At 29.9% G+C, this 18,122-nt stretch overlaps 2 protein-coding genes across 3 annotated transcripts in view; both read left to right on the plus strand.

The window, feature by feature from the left end:
* Positions 1-4,058, plus strand: part of Gcn2 (eukaryotic translation initiation factor 2 alpha kinase Gcn2) — a 58,783-nt gene extending 54,725 nt beyond the window's left edge. For both annotated transcript variants that reach the window (XM_067263799.1, XM_067263800.1), the window contains exons 32-34: positions 3,534-3,583; positions 3,654-3,722; positions 3,802-4,058. In XM_067263799.1, coding sequence (XP_067119900.1) covers positions 3,534-3,583; positions 3,654-3,722; positions 3,802-3,859 — 177 coding nt within the window. In that variant the 3' untranslated portion in view covers positions 3,860-4,058. The remainder of the gene's footprint in view (positions 1-3,533; positions 3,584-3,653; positions 3,723-3,801) is intronic.
* Positions 4,059-8,263: 4,205 nt separating this feature from the next.
* The window catches only part of PpD3 (protein phosphatase D3), a 28,727-nt gene continuing 18,868 nt past the window's right edge, over positions 8,264-18,122 (plus strand). The window contains exons 1-2 of the mRNA XM_067263788.1: positions 8,264-8,440; positions 10,744-10,913. Coding sequence (XP_067119889.1) covers positions 8,299-8,440; positions 10,744-10,913 — 312 coding nt within the window. The 5' untranslated portion in view covers positions 8,264-8,298. The remainder of the gene's footprint in view (positions 8,441-10,743; positions 10,914-18,122) is intronic.

Raw genomic sequence — 18,122 nt, forward strand, 5'->3', positions numbered from 1 at the left:
TCATATAATGAATGTTGTAGAATTATTATACAGATCAAATAAATGTTAAACTATATTTGCAAAATTATTAATCTCATGTATCTGATTTTTGTAATAGTTTTTAAAAGGTATAAAATAAAAAGAAATTAATGCAGCTGTGTTTGCATGTTTAGTGGATGATATTACCAAAATAATAATAAACATGTGACATATCTATATTCAATGATTGATTTCATATATAATAAACTTAACATCCGATGAGTATAAATACACACAACCAATGATATATGGTGGGTGATTGTTATCCAAACACTTCACAGAACAAACAGAAAAAGAAGCGACATAAAATAGTGAATACTGATTGGTCTTCCCTTGTCTCCAGGTGACAATTCGAAACCTTTTGGAGCACAGGAGACATCGTCTCCTCGTGCTCCGAAAGGTTTTGAATATCGACATCGACGCTCAACCTGATACCAATCAGATAGTAGGCTATTCCTCCGAACTTTGAAACTTTCCCTTGTAATTCCAGCTTTTTGTTTACCTTTCTGACAAATAATTTTATAGTCTTTGCAAGACTGTCACGCAGATACTCATTACATTTTGCATCGGTTTTTATTTACAAAAGGAGAGTGTTTGTCTCATCGGATATTTGTTAACATTTTAATACCAAATTTCGAATTTCATCCTGGTCTTGCATTTAAATAATTTTTTGTGCGCTAGTTGATTTCTGTTCTCTGAATTTTTGTAAGTGCTTTTCTGAACTTTTTATTTAAAAAAGAAACTAATAATATTATGGAGCCTAAAAAGAGTGGAGTGTCAAGAACTACTCACCATAGAAACCAAGCAAGAGATAATAGCCAAGGTAGAGAGTGGGCACAAGATGTCTGATGTTGCTAGGCAATATGGCTTGAACAGGTCTACAGTAGGCACAATCTTAGCTATGAAAGATATAATCAAGAAGACTCAAGCAGCTAAAGGAGTAATGAAAATCACATCTGAGAAATAAAGAGCATTGAAGAGCTCATTATGGAAACTGAAACATTATGGAACCTGATGTGACGACAGAACTCCACGAACTCTTAAATGAAGAACACCAAGAAACTCAGCGAGATGTTTTCTTTCTTTTTTTTTTTTTTTATGAAAGAGGACCAACATCGATATCTGCTATTAAAGATCTTTTGAAGAAGTGGGAGGATGTCAGAACAATGGTCATCCAAATGGCATGTGAACCAGAATGAGGTTAATAGGCTTGGAGATCTCTACAACAACAATGCTATTAATTACTTCCGAAAAATCCTGAAGAAGAGAGAAAAGCAATCGACATTGGACAGATTCTTTAACCCCCACAAACGGAAAAAATATGACTAATAAAAATGCAAGACTGTGTATATATGTATTTTTATTATTACATATAAATAAACATAGTAAGAAAGTATATATTTTTTATTTTTTTGGAGTTTTCAGAACGAATTAATCAAATTCCCATAAAAACCTATGGTAAATTAATAATCAGTTAACGAACAATTCAGATAGCAAACAAAGTCTTGGAATGGATTATGTTCATTAACCATTCACCCACTGTAATTATTAATTTAATCAAGAGATGATGCCTAATGCCTCCCTCTAGTGACAAGTTGCTTTATATTAATTATTTAATTAGCCAAATTTTAGCCTGATCATTCAGGTGATTGTTGGTTGTGTCAATTTATTTCTTATTAACACAAAATATCACTTTTTTTATTTTGCATTTTTATTTAATCACACTACATTTATTTTTTATTTTTATTTTTTTAAATTTTATTTGTATGGTAACATAATTATGTTGTAAGTATTCTATATTGTAAACCTTCATATTTTTAATTATCTTTGATATTCAAATGTTGTTCCATCTGATGATGATTTGTGAAATGAGTTGAAAACATTACTGAAAATTAAAAGTTCCTCAGTATATAAAAGTTTATTCTATTAGTTACTTTACTGCTTAGTTTCCTAGCATTTTTATTGGCCACTGTGTTACTTATAGACTTATTTACTTCTGTTGTGAAAAAATGAATTCTTGTGGTTGCATAAAATGAGTTGTGTGTGAAACTAATTGTACATAATGATTATTACATTCTAAAGTGATTAAAGCCAAATTGCTGTCTGTTTCAATATCATCAAATGTTCTAACAACAACAAATTTCTTATCTTTCACATGCTGAGAAATGTTTTTCACATAAAAGTAGTAAATGTAGCAGTTGTTTGGAAGGATGCAGGAGTCTTCCATGGCATTTGGTTATGTTCAGCCCTGCAATTTTCTCTCTTGGTTCCTTCTGCTCAGATAAGAGAGAATGACTGCAATTACTGTAGGAATATAACCTTCTAGAAAATATACAATGGCATCATCTACACTATACTGAATATAGTCAGTGATCTGGATTTCCCCTATTATTGGCTCCATCAAAGCTGTCAGTTGACAGAACTGAGGACACAGCATCCTGTAATTCCATTAATTGTTCCTGTTTAATGCTTCCACCATTCCTCTTTAGCTGGTTCAGTTTCAGAAGTAGATCACTTGGAGGTGCACAAGATACATTTCCTCTTTTTTTTTACCAAACTATGTAAGAATTGTAGTCTGTACAAATGTAGAAACTGCTCTGATGTAGAATGATCATTGTCACCACATGCTGAACATAGCATCCCAAAGTGTAATTACAAAAGTTTAATTTTAGTAAACTTTTATAAAACTTAAATTAGCAGTGAGATTCACTTACCTCTGAATGGTTTTGGTTAATTTTCCCTGTCAGCACATAAGAAAAACCAGACAACAGATCTTTGATAATGTTCATGAAACTGTGCAGGTTTATGCAAAGTGTTTCACTAGTGACTTGCTTGAGGAAGAATGGCTTCAGACCATTGTCTGCTACAGTTGATTGCTGTTCCCATACATCAAGCCAAGAAAGGGTGACTTCTAACAGTTCAACAAATTTAAATATATTTAGATAAGGTACTGCACTAAATCTATAGCTATAAGTTTTCATTTGTCAGTAATATACCTGTAGTTTTGGTGATCCAGTGTAGATCTCGGGCAGTTTTGCATTTAATGCATCAAAGAATACATTCATTTGCCTTGTAAAAGCAATTGTGCCATCACAATTTTGTAATGATGTAATACCAAATTTTTCTTTTCTCTTTTATAAAGTTTATTATTATTTTTATTTATATATTTTTCATTATTTAAATGTGTGATCTGCAATTTGGAGTTATTAAATTTCAAATTCGATTTTTGACCATCTTCAGAAAAAGGTTCATCACTGAATAATGTAGATTCAGTGCTCGTCGACATGGGTTACAATAGTTTGTTGTCTCAAACATGGGTTTGCAAGTAAAAGTAGTTAATGTTTAACACATTAAGGATATGCAAGTTTAAAGTAGTTATTCTTGTAGTCAAAATAGTATATAAGAATTGGAAACACTTTTATACTACCATAGTTGCTAGCATTGTTGAAATGAGAACAAAGTTTTTGTTGAATACATTATTTATTGTATCTTTAATATTATACAATATATTTCAGATGGAAAATGAAAATGCATTTGAAAACAGTGTGGGTGAAATTATTGAAAAGTAAGTGGAAAAGTCATTTGAGATTTCATTTCATTATTTTTATATATTTATTGAAACTTTAAATTTACAGACACACTAGAGAAAAGAAATATTTAATAAAAGTATTGGACCAAATTCACGAGTTAAAGTTTGAAAAGAAGTAAGATTATGATTTTTTTATTAATTTTTTTATTTTCCATATACTTTTTAAACCTAAATATATATTAAATTTTGTTTAGGTGCCAAGTTTTAGCATTATACAGTTTGAATGATTGCTGCCACAGGATACTTATGTAAAGGGACTTGCTCATCATGAGCCTTCAAAGTATTGTAAATCATTAATTTTAAGAAAGTGAAAGTGAAATCATTAATTTTAAAAAAATATCTCATATTTTAAATTATCTTTCTTATGAAATTGGAAATAAAATCCAAAGTTTTAAAACACAAATAGTCAGTTTTCGATGTAATATTAAAAATATAGATCTGATCTTTCCAATTATGTTTAATCTTTAATAATTATTTTTATAATTTTATAGATAAATAAGATCTATTAAATCTATTTTCATTATTATATCAGAATTTAACTACTGGCCTAGACAATCCAAAATCCAAACTAGATTAAAACAGAAGCAGGAATACATACTACCAAATCATTAAGTTAATAATTTATTAAACCCCATGCGTGCCGAGCTTTCCTGCAATGTTTAAGGGGCCGAACATCGCCAGTGCCAGGAATACTTTTCTTATTTAGTGGGAGTAAAAACACATCATGAATATACAATCTCTTTCTATTCAATATTTTTAACGAAACTTGAGTTTATGTATATAACATAATTTTTTTTTATCTATATGAGGAGTTAATTTTCTTTTATTTAAATAATAGAGGAGTTATAAATAAAATACATTTTTTATAATGTATTTTTATATGATTAGGTTTATGTATTTTTTAAACATTTTTTTTAATTTAAAACTTCAATGTTTTTGCTAAATGAATTTGTTGAAAAAGTTAATCCATAATTTTTCTCCAATTGGAAATAATTAAATTAGAAATGCACACTAAAGAAGTAAGATAGCATATGCTTATCGTTGTGATGTAAAATTCATCACTTCCTGTGACATGCTATTTGTAGTGTTTCTCAGACATTTATTACTTCGTCATTTGTCACTCCCTCTATACTATATATGTTTTTTACGATCGGTATATAATTCTTTGTCACTCTTCTAAGCAAAAATGTTATCAAATCTATAACAATTAATTAATTAAAACTTTTTAATTCATGTAATTTGTGATATAAATAATAATTTATTTTCATTCCAAACGTCTTATGAATTTGCAATATCATCACGGAAATGTATTAATTTAAACTTTTAAAAATACGAATTATTTCTGTTAGTGGAATAGATGGCTGGCATTTCGGAATTTGAGTTTTTCAAATGAAATATTTATTATAAAATTGATATAAAAATGATTTATGGAATTAACATAAATTCACGATTAATTAATTAATTTTTATTATCGTTATGCTTTATCACAAAATAAATTATAAAAGATTTTCACACCAGATAGGTAAAACATTATATCAAAATGTAAAGGCACGTTCAGGAAATCCTTTGAGGAAAACCTGTGCAGGCCTGGCCTTGAGGAATTCCTGATAGTGTGTGGGGGAAAAACTGCACAGTTTCGGCGGCTGTGCAGGCCGCCGGAGTAGAAACGAAAAACCATTTGATTTTCCTGCACAGTTTTGGACTGCGCAGGCCAACTGAACGTGTGTGTTGTCGTGTCGTTCAGTTGTGAGAACAATGTCTCGTGAATGTTTGGAAGAATTATTTTTTATAACCTTTTTAACTTTTATTATTTATAACCTGAAAAATTAAGGTTATAAATTATTTTCAGATCAAAAATTTCTCGAGTAAATTAAAATTATAAATAATTTTAATATTTAGAAAACTTCTCAATTCATTTCTTTAGTTTTCATAAAACATCTTGATGCTCTATAATATCATTTTCTTTTTTATTGTTTTAATATCCAAGTATATTAAAACATGAAAACTTAAAATAATATTTTAACAATAAGACAAAGTAAAATAGGGAAATAGTTTAATATAATAATCATTTAAATTATATTTGTTACTTATTTATTAAATACCTATACAACGTATTGATTTTGAAAATATCTGTTTTTTGTTCAATTAAGAATTGTTCGTAAGATAGAATATCTCAAAAAGAACAATGTTTTTTTAAAATATTTGTGGTAATAACAATTCTTTTTAATATTATCTGACCTTGGACACCCAAGAAGTTCGATGTCTAAATAGGGCGCGTTTTTTTATGCAGCGCTCGAGAAGCGCTTTACTGCTAATCCTCTGAAACCCGTTTCTAAATGGCCAACGCTGCTCGTGACGTCATTTTCGCTACACTTTCGCTGCATAAAAAAACGCGCCCATACCTGTAGCTCCAGTTTTAAAAAGACTTTTTTCCCCTATCTATTCACCTTTAAATAAAAATAATTATACGTTGAGAAATAATTTAATAAGTTTCGTAAATTACTATGTTCGATCCAGCCAGTTATATCCAATGGTTTCTCGTCTATAAAATTTAACCCGTGAATTTTTTGGTAGTAAAATCGACTTGCCATTGATCTTTCGCTGGTAATTGATGCTTTTTAACAGAATCTATAGCCCAAGATTTCTCTTAAAAAATTAATTTTGTGATCTGAAATAATGCCATTAAAAAATTATTCATATGAAAAATTAATTTTGTGATTACTGCTACCCAAACCACTACTGCTACTATTTACACACACACTTCTACGCACATGTTTTTTTCCCGAGAGTTTTAATACAATTTGTTGCCAATAAACATCCAAGAACAGCCAGTACGTCGTCATCGGATGCCATGGCCGACTGACGAACTGAGAGATTTTCCTCCTCGTGTGTGGGCGACAGGAAATTCTGAATTTCCCAAGGCCAGGCCTGCACAGTTTATCGTCAAAGGATTTCCCGAACGTGTGTGGGGGCCTTACACCAGGCAACGTGACCCGACATATATCCAATCGTACTATCAAACTATAGTAGTACTAGCAGGTTAGCCCGGCGTTGCCCGTGCAAAAAATAAGAACAAACATTAAGATTAGATTATTTCGTACTTCTAACCATGCATTATATTATAGTATTTGATTTATATTTACAAAAAGGGGATTGTTGTCCAATAGAAAAAAAGGACTGTCGCGAAAGAGTTGAAGTTATTCGACCAAAAGTAATAGTTGACTTCCTCCCGGAAGAGAGGATGGTCTACGACTACTAATTAATACTGTTCTACTATTAATATTTGAAAAGTGATCAGTGTTAGACAGGTTGAGACAGTCCAGCGTGTGATCGAAGTTACTAATCTTAACGTCCGAAAAACTTCATATAAAACTTGTTTAGCATTTTTACAATTTTTTTTTTATTTAGACTAATTGCTTTTATGTAACGATAGTGTTTAAATTTTGGCAACAGATTGTATAAAGTTACGTAGGAAGTGTGTTCTCGTAAATATAATTGCGTTTATAGAAAAATTATTGGGCTACAATTTGAAAAACTGTAGACCTATAAATTCCCATTGTCGTCTGTTCGTCTTTTTTAATCTCGAGAACGGAGTTAGATGAAAGACGAGATCAGATCTGGAAACCTTAGGGGTAGGAGGTCCTGATTAACTATATATGAACCGATCTGGACCAAAAGTCGCGTTTTTTCATTTCAAAACTTTCTTCCAAAAGCAGTTAATAGATGACCGGCACGACTCCATTGCTAACGGAAAAAGTATGATGTACACGTTTCGAATGATAAAGTAGAAATAATTTTTCGTTCGGTGAGTAATAAATAATTCACATTACCAACAAAATCGCGGATGAAAAGAAAGGAAGAACCGACGAGCCTGTAAAAACTGGACCACAAAATAGAATAAACAAAAATAAAAACATCACTCCTTTCTCAAAGATACTTCACATTTGGATTAATATTGAACAATTACTAATCCTGTGGCAAAAATTAATTTTTAATGAAAAAAAAAATACATTATCATAATAGTAATTATATTTCTATTCGGCTTCGTATTGCTAGAAATCAACTTACAATGTGTTGTGTCGGACGGCCAAGCGGTCTAGTGGCAGCCTACCGCTCTGGGGGACCCGGGATCGAATCCGAACGGGTCGAATAATCCCCAAGAATTTTTCGGGGCGTGGTCCGTTCGGATATGTCGGGCCCCGTCCGGCCGTCCCTCACCACCCGGTTGCCCCATTGTGGGCATGGCCGAACCCATAATGACCTGCTAAAAGAGGCCCTCTTAGTGCCCACAGGGTGGAAAGAGTTAAAAAAAAAAATGTGTTATGTCTATTTTTTTAATTAAATGCGGCTTTGTCCGCAAGAGAGTCGGCCAGCATAATGAATGACGAGAAACGAATTTCAGACTCGAATTAATACGAAAAAAAATCACGATAGACCGAACTGGATACGAACTCGGACTCCTCAATACAAGAATAAAACTACAGCGCGCCCATCAGGTGAACTTCATTCAATTAAAAAACTATATTGTTTTTTAATAATCATAATTTAAAAATAATTAAAATAGAAAAACAATAATTATATTTCTCGAAAATAAATTTTCTTTATTAAAAATAGATAATTAAACAAGTTTTGAAATATGCTAATTACTTAACCATGTTAGCGTTCCATAGGAATCGGTCATATTTGCCAAGATGGCGGATCTTGGCGAAGATGTTAATATTCAGAAGATGAATTATTCGTCCGAAGAAGGCGAAATAGTTAAGAATGAAGTTACCGAAGAGACTAAAAAACAAGCGGAAGACATTAAAGAAAAGGCAAACGAACATTTTAAAAGCAAGTAAACTTTTATATTTATAAACATAAAGTTTTGAATGAGAAAATATTTTATTAAATCCTAACTTGACTTTAATATGATTTTTCTATGCATAAAAGAAGATATTTATTCAATAATTAGGGAATGTTAGTCGTTATTTATGTTGGTATCTTTACCTTGGCTTTCTTACCATGTCTATGCATCTACATTGTCTTAAGGCAAACACAATAAGGTAGAAGTTACTTTTAGGTCAACTGCCTATGTGTTATATATGGATAAATTAACTAAAAGTAACTCTTACCCGGAATTATAATTCAAAACTTTTTTTACTATAAAAGCTTAATTTTTACTCTATTTTTTTATTTATATTGATTAATAAGGAGTAAACACAATGTATTATTGATTTATTAAAATTGCTTTTGTAATTTTTCCAAGCTGTCTTCAATTGACCCTGCTTTGAACAATTCAACGTAGGGAACGAGATAATATAATGGAGATGAATTACGTTCGTTGCTGAACTATTGTGATTCTCAATGGACAAGTTATAGCAACTTGTAGAATTGTAGACTGGTGAGTAGAAATTTTGAAAATGGAAATGTTCATGAAATTGAAATACAAAATGAAATATTTTTTGATATCAAATAAGGTTCTATGCATATGCGTGAGAATATTGTGTCCACTTTTCGGTGCTGCTGTTTTGGATTTTATTGTCGTGGCTTAAAATGTTAAAAATCAGTTTAGACTGTGAAGAAGTTATTCTTCGGTCCAGTTTTTGATTCTCATCCTTATTTGATTTGTCTTTACAAAATTCTTGTCGAGCATAAAAATTTCTAAACAAAACATTCCATTTTTAAAAATTTTTTTCTACCATCAGTCTACAGTGTGCTGTTATGAATAACTGTAAAATTCTAAATACTGAGGAAATTATCAAGACTGTTTATGAGAAATTTTACATTTATTTGGAAATAATATGAATTTGCTTATTTCATCAATTAATTCAAAGAAAATATCTTTATAAATTGCAGTTTTGGAAGTATTTTTGTTTCTTTGTATGTATCTTGACCTTAAATTTCTTCTTTTAATGAGTTTTTTCTTACATGCACCTGGTGTGACAGTCATATAAACTTGCTTTTGACTCTGATTTAACTTTTGTTTTGATGTTCCAATTAAAAAACTAATCCAAAGAGAAGTTTTTTCGTTACCTTGAAAGCTTCATTTGTGATGATTCTTTATTGCATTTGTTGTAAAAAAACAAAAATAAAATTCTTATGGTTCAGTAATAATATAATCTAAAATAAATAAAGCATAAAAGAATCAAATATTTACTTTGATTTTATATTTATTTAAAATAAATGTAACATCTTTAATATATTTGATCTAATGATTCTTGTATTTCTTAAGCTATAAAGATTTTTCAGGCAGCAGTTATAATTGATATATTTTAGGAAGGACTACAGAATACAACACAACAAAATTCACTTTAACCATGGATATTGCTATCAGTGTAGCCAAATAACTTATTGATTAGAGTAAATGGGTTTTATTGTCTGCTGTTTTAGGATATCATTTTACAATATTATCAAAAAACAAATTATGGAACATTAAGTAACATTATCCAATACTGATGATAACATTTTTCAACAATAACATTAAATAATAAAAATATAAAAAAGGTTTGATTTTAAAATCATTAGATATTCTTTGACTTCTTGAAAAAAGGTTTTATATATTAATATATATAAATACTGTATACAGCAAGTTTTTACTTAACAGTGTTTAGGAAAGATACAAGTAATAATTACAAATTATTTGTAATTATTTGTAATTATTATTGTTGAATTTTCTTCTATAAATAGTAAAATTGATTTTACAAGGTAAATGCTGGGCATTGCAAATATAATCCAATAAAATAATATTAACCAATATACATATTTAGATTTGATTAATATAATGTGAATTTTCACCTTTTTTTCTGGACCACATTAACAACGTGTAAGATATAATTTAATTTTGAAGTAAACAAGCATGCCCTGTTTTCATTTGCCATTTTAAATTTACTTAGTTATGGTTTCCAAGAATCTATCAATGATGTTAAATGAGGACTTATTGTATTTATGTATACAATACATAATTTTTAAATGTATGCCCTTTAACAAAAGAAAGGAATGAAACATTCACTTGTTATAGTCATTATAGCAAACTTCATTAATGTTGTATAGGTAGTGATCAAATATTATCAATTTTATCTAGTTATTAAAATTAATTTATGAAAAGAAAAAATTTTTAATTTGAAATAAATAATCATAATTTGTTTAAATTTCAGAAAAAGAATTTGATGCAGCCATAGATCTGTACACAAAAGCCATTAATATTAATCCAAATATTGCTGTATATTATGGAAATAGAAGTGCTGCCTATTTAAAGACGGAATGTTTTGGTTATGCTCTGTCGGATGCTTCCAAGGCCATAGAATTAGATAAATCCTATGTGAAGGTAAATAAAATTGTCTAATAAAAAATTCTGAATACCAATAAATAAATAAGTTTAAGAAAAATTTAATTGTTGAAAGTTGAAAGTATTCTTGAAAAGCTTAATATTCTAATTATATTAATGTAATTTCATTACTATAATTAGTTTAAATATAAATGAAAATACATACAGAATTAAAATTCTAAAATTAAAAAATACAATTTTATTTCAGTAGTTTGTGTGTTATTTAATCATATCATTTACGTTTCGTATAAATATGTAGAAATAAAGGACTTATGAGAATTTGTAATAAAGTATATAAGGAACTGTGAGGCAACTAAATTTACTAGAATTGTATATTGAGTATTGAACACAAGACTGTGTTATTTATTAAACACTTGGCTTTTTCCACCTTTATTTAGGTGGAACTAAATAAAGGTGGAAAAAGCCAAGTGTTTAATAAATAAGAGTCTTGTGTTCAATACTCAATACACAGTAAAATACGGTTTCAAAAACAGATAAACTAGAATTTGTATATGTTTAACCATTATTTTTATCAGGCTGCAATTTAAAAAAATTATAGACCTATAAATTTCCACTGTTTGCCATCCGTCTGTCTTTCCTTAATCTCAAGAATGGAGTTAGATAGATGAAAACCAAGACCAGATATGGAAAGAAGCTTAGGACGGGAGGCCCCAATTAACTATATACGAACATCCAATACAAACCAGAAGTTGTGTTGTTTCAATTCAAAAATTTTCTCCTGAAAAGTGTTCAATGATTGTGAAAGATTCATGAAAGTGTTCATGTTAAAGGAAAAGTATGATGTATGGGGACAAGCTACTACTAATTTGAGGTATTTTAAATGAAATAAATTAAAAATATGATTAAAAATTACAGGCAGGCATTGTGACAATGTCACAATAAATAATTTCTTTATTACTTTTGAATTTCTTTAAGTTGAAACAATTAAAATAAAACATAGTTCATTTATTCACTTAGATTATAGTTTAATCTTACTTTATATTTGTATTAAAAAAGAAAGAAAAGCCATTAGTAAACAAACTGAATTATTTAAAAGTATTTATTATTATTAATTATTTGTTGATTAATGGAAAAGAACAATATTGAACATTGATGTGTAATTTGAAACAAAATTATTAAGTAAAATAAAAGCCAAATGGATCTATAAAGATTCCAAATAATGTAAAAAATATTAAATAAATTAATTACAATTATACTATTGTAAAATATTTTAAAATTGATTTTAAATATTTATGTTGTCACAGTAATATATTACTCTTTTTATGAAAGTGAATGTTTTCAATGCTTTTTTTTTTTTTTTTTAAATTGTAAATCATTTCTCTCTTATTTTGTAGTGTGCTAAAAATTTGAAAATCCAAACTGATTTTTATTAAGAATATTTAATGTTTTCTTCTGAGTAAAATTTACAAATTTCCTAAAACAGAGATAAATCTATTTATGTAAATTTGTTGTTAGTTCTCTCTTTTATGGCATTGTTAATTAAATAAATTATAATTTGAATTTGTTTCCTGTATTGAAAGAGAGTAGAACATAATATTCAAATATATTTGACTTTCATTTCATATTGATATATAAAGATTTCTTAAAATAATTTTCTGAAAATGTTCAGAATCAGTTCTATTTATGCATTGTTCAGTATTTTATCACTGACATTTTGAAATATAAGGTTGAACAGGCAAACTAATGTTGTTTGCAATAATGAACAAAGTGTAAAGAATATATAGAAAGTACTTTGAACATATGATAAGAAAGCAAATATTAAATCATATATGTGTACAAGATTCAAACACGTGACTAAGATTAAAAGAATAAATTTATCTTTTATGTTAAATATTGTCTTATTGATTAACTATTTGATCAATGAAAGATTTGTTATAGAAACTGCATTATTTTTACTATTTGTTTTTCTGTATAAAAAGACTATTGTAAAAGAATTATAACATACTAAATTATGATTTTTTTTCAAAATAATTATGGTAATTTTTTAAATGACAAATAAATAATGTAATGTATTACAAATAAACATAATTTATTTAATATTGTTTTTCATATTAAATTAACAGAAAATATTTTTAAAAGTCTTTGACATCAAATTTTTTCCCATGAGTTATAAGAATTATTTTTATATGTATCATGAATAAGATAGAGGAATTTTGATACTTAATGGAATAAATGTGAAATTTATTTATTCCTCAAATTATTTATTACAATTATTTATTCCTGTCTAATTGTTCCTGAAGGTAGAATTTTTTAAAAATAAATTAAATTAATAATTTGTTGATGATATAAACATTATCCATATTGATATTTATTCATGATCAAAACAAGATCTAAAGATTTTCATATTATAATTATTATACTTTTCATTTTGTACTATTTATAGTTTTGTTACAAAATAGTTTAATTATAAAGATAAGTTATATTTTATATACTACTATATAAGTATATACAGGGTGCGGCGCCAAAATCCGGACAAAATTCAATTTCAAATTCCCGCCATTCTGTACCACCGGTAGATGTCGTGTTTGGCGTTCAAATAGCTTGACATGTGTATTAAATTATTTTAACCGCGTGCAAACAGTCGCCATGTTGAAACAAAGTGCTGAGTATAACCGAAGAGCCGCGATTATCGAAAGTATTCGCGCTGGGCACTCGGCGACAGAAATTATTCGGTTCTTCGGATACCCGAGATCGACTGTTTATGATGTCGTTGCAAAATACAATCAGTCAGAGAAGTCAAATGAAGGTTTTGCAACACCGGCAAGGAAAATTCACTCGAAGGAGCGCATTGTCAGAACCCCTGAAATCATTCAACGGGCTCAGGAGCTGATTTTTGAGGATCCAGGTCAGTCGATCCGAAAATTGTCGTCGGTTGTTGGTGTGAGCGAGAAAACTATGCGTAGAGTCATTGAGGAGGACCTCCGCTACAAGTCTTACACAATTAAAGTGAGACAGATGCTTTCTGAAGCTGCCAGGACGAAGCGAGTTGAACGCTGTAACCTGCTTTTGTGTTCCTTAAAAAACAATGCTGCCGGACGACTCAGATTTTTTTCCGACAAGAAAATTTTTACTGTTGATGCGAAAATCAATCGAAGAAATGACCGATGGCTTGCCCACGATCCAGAAGATGTCCCTGTTATTGCAAAAACGAAATTTCCGGCGAATGTTCATGTGCTAGGTGTTGTGTCCAGTGAGGGTGATGTCATGCCACCGTATTTCTTTAACAAAGGGGAAAATGTCACAAAAGATGTTTATTTGCATGCTCTGTCAAATGTAGTGAAGCCATGGATGGAAACTGTGTCATCTGGAAAGCCGTATGTTTTCCAGCAGGATGGTGCGCCCGCCCACACAAGTCATTTGGTGCAAAATTGGTTGTCGGATAACGTTGACATGTTTTGGTCAAAAGAATTCTGGCCTCCCAACAGCCCAGATTTAAATCCTCTGGACTTCTACGTATGGAGCGTAGTTGAAAGGGTCACAAACAAGACCAGACATGCAAACATCACATCGTTGAGAGCCGCTATTGATGCGGCATTCACCAATATCGACCGTGAGACATTAAAGCGCGCATGCGCACGATTCAGACCGAGAATAGAGGCTGTCATTCAAGCAGGAGGGAGCTATATTGAATAAATGTATTCTGTATGACATTGCAAACAATGTGATTTAAAAAAATTTGTAAACCTTATCGTTTTTTCAATAAAAAATATGTTTGAAAAAAAAATGTGTAATTTGTCCGGATTTTGGCGCCGCACCCTGTATATTTGTACTGTACATAGTATTAAAAAAATATACAAGGCATATATCAAAATTACAGGCTGTTGCTAGTTAGACTGTTGACAACACTGTATGCAGGATTTATGCTGGGAAAAAACTAGCATTTTAGCAAATTTTAATAAAAAAAAAAGTTTTAGCAAAATTTTAGAAATTGTAGCTAACATTTCTCACCTGTGAGGCTGCTCAGAAAAATACACAATACATTATTGTTTAAACATTTGTTTATTCATGTAGATATTGTACATTATTACAGTATACTGCACTGTTAATGAAAGGTGAATCTATTGTTACAACATACAACCATCACATATTATTGAACAATTATTCTTGGTTTTGATTCACACCAGGCAACAAATGCCGATTGAAAATCAAATTCCTGTCTTGGAGGGTCATTTATGGAGATGTTCAACAAGTTGCTGATATTTTTTACATCAAGACTTTCGAATTAGAGCTTTTGTTAATTTCATTTTGCTGAACCTCTTCCATGCTTAATAGTGTGCACTGGAAGTGAAAGAACAAGTTCAATAACTGTTACTACATGAGGGTAATCCGAGAGGACATTTACAACTATAATTTTATAAACTTTAGCCAATGACATTTTTACAACTGAAGGCAACAAATTTTTTAAATAAATCCCACTCCATTAGAAATTGTTTTGTCTATTTCATCAAACTGTGTGGTTGCAAGAACTTGTGAATATCTGCCATTCCATTATGACCATAACAGTAAATTCACTTGAGTCTGAACTCTGAATATTTCTTGGCAATGATAAACAGTTTTAACTGTTCCAAATCAGAAAAACCTATCTTCTAAATTGGCAATCAAAGTAGGTAAAAACCCCACTTCACATTTTCCAAAGAATGCCGCTCCTTTACCACATGACCATCAAACATGAATTCACATTAACCGAGACATCATTGGACACTAGCTAAATGCCATAGTTTAACAAGTACCATATCATGGATTTCCAGCATGTCAGTCTATCTGGGAGACCATGAAATCAGGTACTTCTGTATGGTAAAAACCTTTCAAGTTCAGTGGCGTACTGATAAAACTTTACTTTCATCGCAGATTGTCAGTGCAGTCCACACTTACTAACTATTGCTATTAATGTCAATAAGCCACTAATTGTTTTATTAGCCTGTAAACAAAAACTTCCTGATTGTGAGTTAGTTAAATTACAATGTTGTTATTTTATTGTACTCCAACCGAAGCTGAATTATCGGGCTAGAAACAGCTACAATAATAGATAATTTATAAGATAACTAGTCTGATAATTCAGCTTCAGTTGGAGTATTACTTTAACGAGTTAGCTGATGATGATTGTTTATTGTACTCAGAAGAATATTTACTTTAACATTAATTTCACAAATACTTTTGTTAGATCTGATTAATTTTAATTTTACTCTCAGTTTAACCAGCATTTCAGTAACCCTGGTTATATGCCATGTGCTGGTCAATCTGTGAAAATACAGTAGGGTAGGCCAAACAAGAGTAATGGAATTTTCCATCTGCCTCCAGTGGAACTATACATAGTTGGTAAACATCTTTAAAATGTTAGTTGTTAAAAACTATTTTAACCACCTGGAAAGCATTAATTTTTTAGTGAAACATGTCAAGAAAGTTATCACTAAATCTAAATTCTTGTAGCATTTTAGCAAAAAAAACTAGCAACAGCTTAAACACTGTGTGTGGAATTGCATATGTGCAGTAACTTCCACTGATTCACTTGATGGCTGTCAGCCATTTTGTTATCAATTTTGTTTTCTGTTCCATGAGAGCAATTTATAATGGCTATAAGAATAAACAGTTCTGCCAATTGTGAAGTCAGATTAATAATCCAATTTCTCACTGTTTAAGGTGTAGTGCTGCAGAAAGTTATGAAATATGCAAAATTTATAAGCCTAAAATAATGAATGAAGGAAAGATTAGGCAGTGTGTTGCTAGTTTAAGGAAAGCTGCACAAATGTGTACAATGAAGAAAGAAATGGAAGGCCCAGTATTCACAAAGATGACCTCGGATGTATGAACTTGAGAATTCAAGAAAATTGTCATTTTACAGTTAATGTTCTTGCACAGAAATTTCCCAATATGTCACCATCTAGGGTGTATTAGCCAAGTTTCTTAGTGAGAATCTATCAAAATTGTGCACAAGATGGGTTCTATAAATGTTGTTGGATGTGCACCAAAACCAACGAATGGAATTTACACATGCAATTTTGGACCATTATGTGTAAGAGGGAGAACTTTTGTCCATATTGTCACTGGTGCAAAATATGGATTTCTTATGTGAAGGAGAGTCAAAACAACAGTCTGTGCAATGTATCTCCCCCCCCATCTTCACCAAAGTGCAAAAAAATTTAAACAAAACCAGCCAATATGAAGGATTATAGCTACTATTTTTTGGGTTGCAAAAAGTGTCCTTATTGTATATATTCTGGAGCCAGGAACAATGATCTTATCCAAAATGTATTGCAAAACATTTTTGAAACTTTTAGATGTGCCATTCAGAACCGGCAACAAGGAATTCTTCTCTTTCGTGACAATACACACCCACACACACTGCAGTCTGTACAGTGCAAAAAATTCAACAGTTCAGATTGAAACATTTTGAGCCATCTTCTGTATATATTCTGCATAGAGGGGATAAAAAAAAAAAATTGGTACTTTGTTACCAAAACTGTTTGAAAGAAAACAGCAGCAACTATGTTGAATACTAAGAAACAGCTCCATATCTACTTTAACTAGTTATAAAATTCTTTGTTAATTAATTTTATTTTAATCACTGATCAGCCCTTACTTTTGACATATATCTTGTAATTGATAAACAGTAATATACATATATATGTGTGTTCATTAAGCAATTTGTCTTTCAGGACCTTGGTTTACACATTTTAAAAATATTTCTTTGAATTTGATGATCAAATAGGACAAACAATAATAATACATTTAACATACAACCAGCTTGTAATAAAATTTTATTTGAAATTATTTTGTTCAGCAATTGACCTGTAATATCGGAATGATAATCATTGATTTGTTATCGAAAATTTCTCCTCAGACTGATACTCAAATACCATACCATTCCAATAAACTGAACTGAACGATATTACAACTAACTTGACTAGGTAAAATTTATAAATAATAATGAATTTTATAGGCATTATCAAAATTTTTATTATATAAAGTAAAAAAGTAAATTTTTTTTCATATGATTACAGATTGATTTTAGAATAAGTAAATTTATGCAAGAATATAATAATACAGAAATTTAAACTATTTCAGATTGAAGCAAAGCACTTGATTTATTTTTTTAAGTATTAAGAACTGTATTTATTGATTTATGATATTTACTGATAGAAAATGCTATGAAGTAATGTTTTTTTCTCAAAACTAATTTTTGTGATTTTG

This window comes from Centruroides vittatus, unplaced genomic scaffold (genome assembly GCF_030686945.1).
Source record: "Centruroides vittatus isolate TY-2023 unplaced genomic scaffold, ASM3068694v2 contig_18, whole genome shotgun sequence".
NCBI lineage: Eukaryota > Metazoa > Arthropoda > Arachnida > Scorpiones > Buthidae > Centruroides > Centruroides vittatus.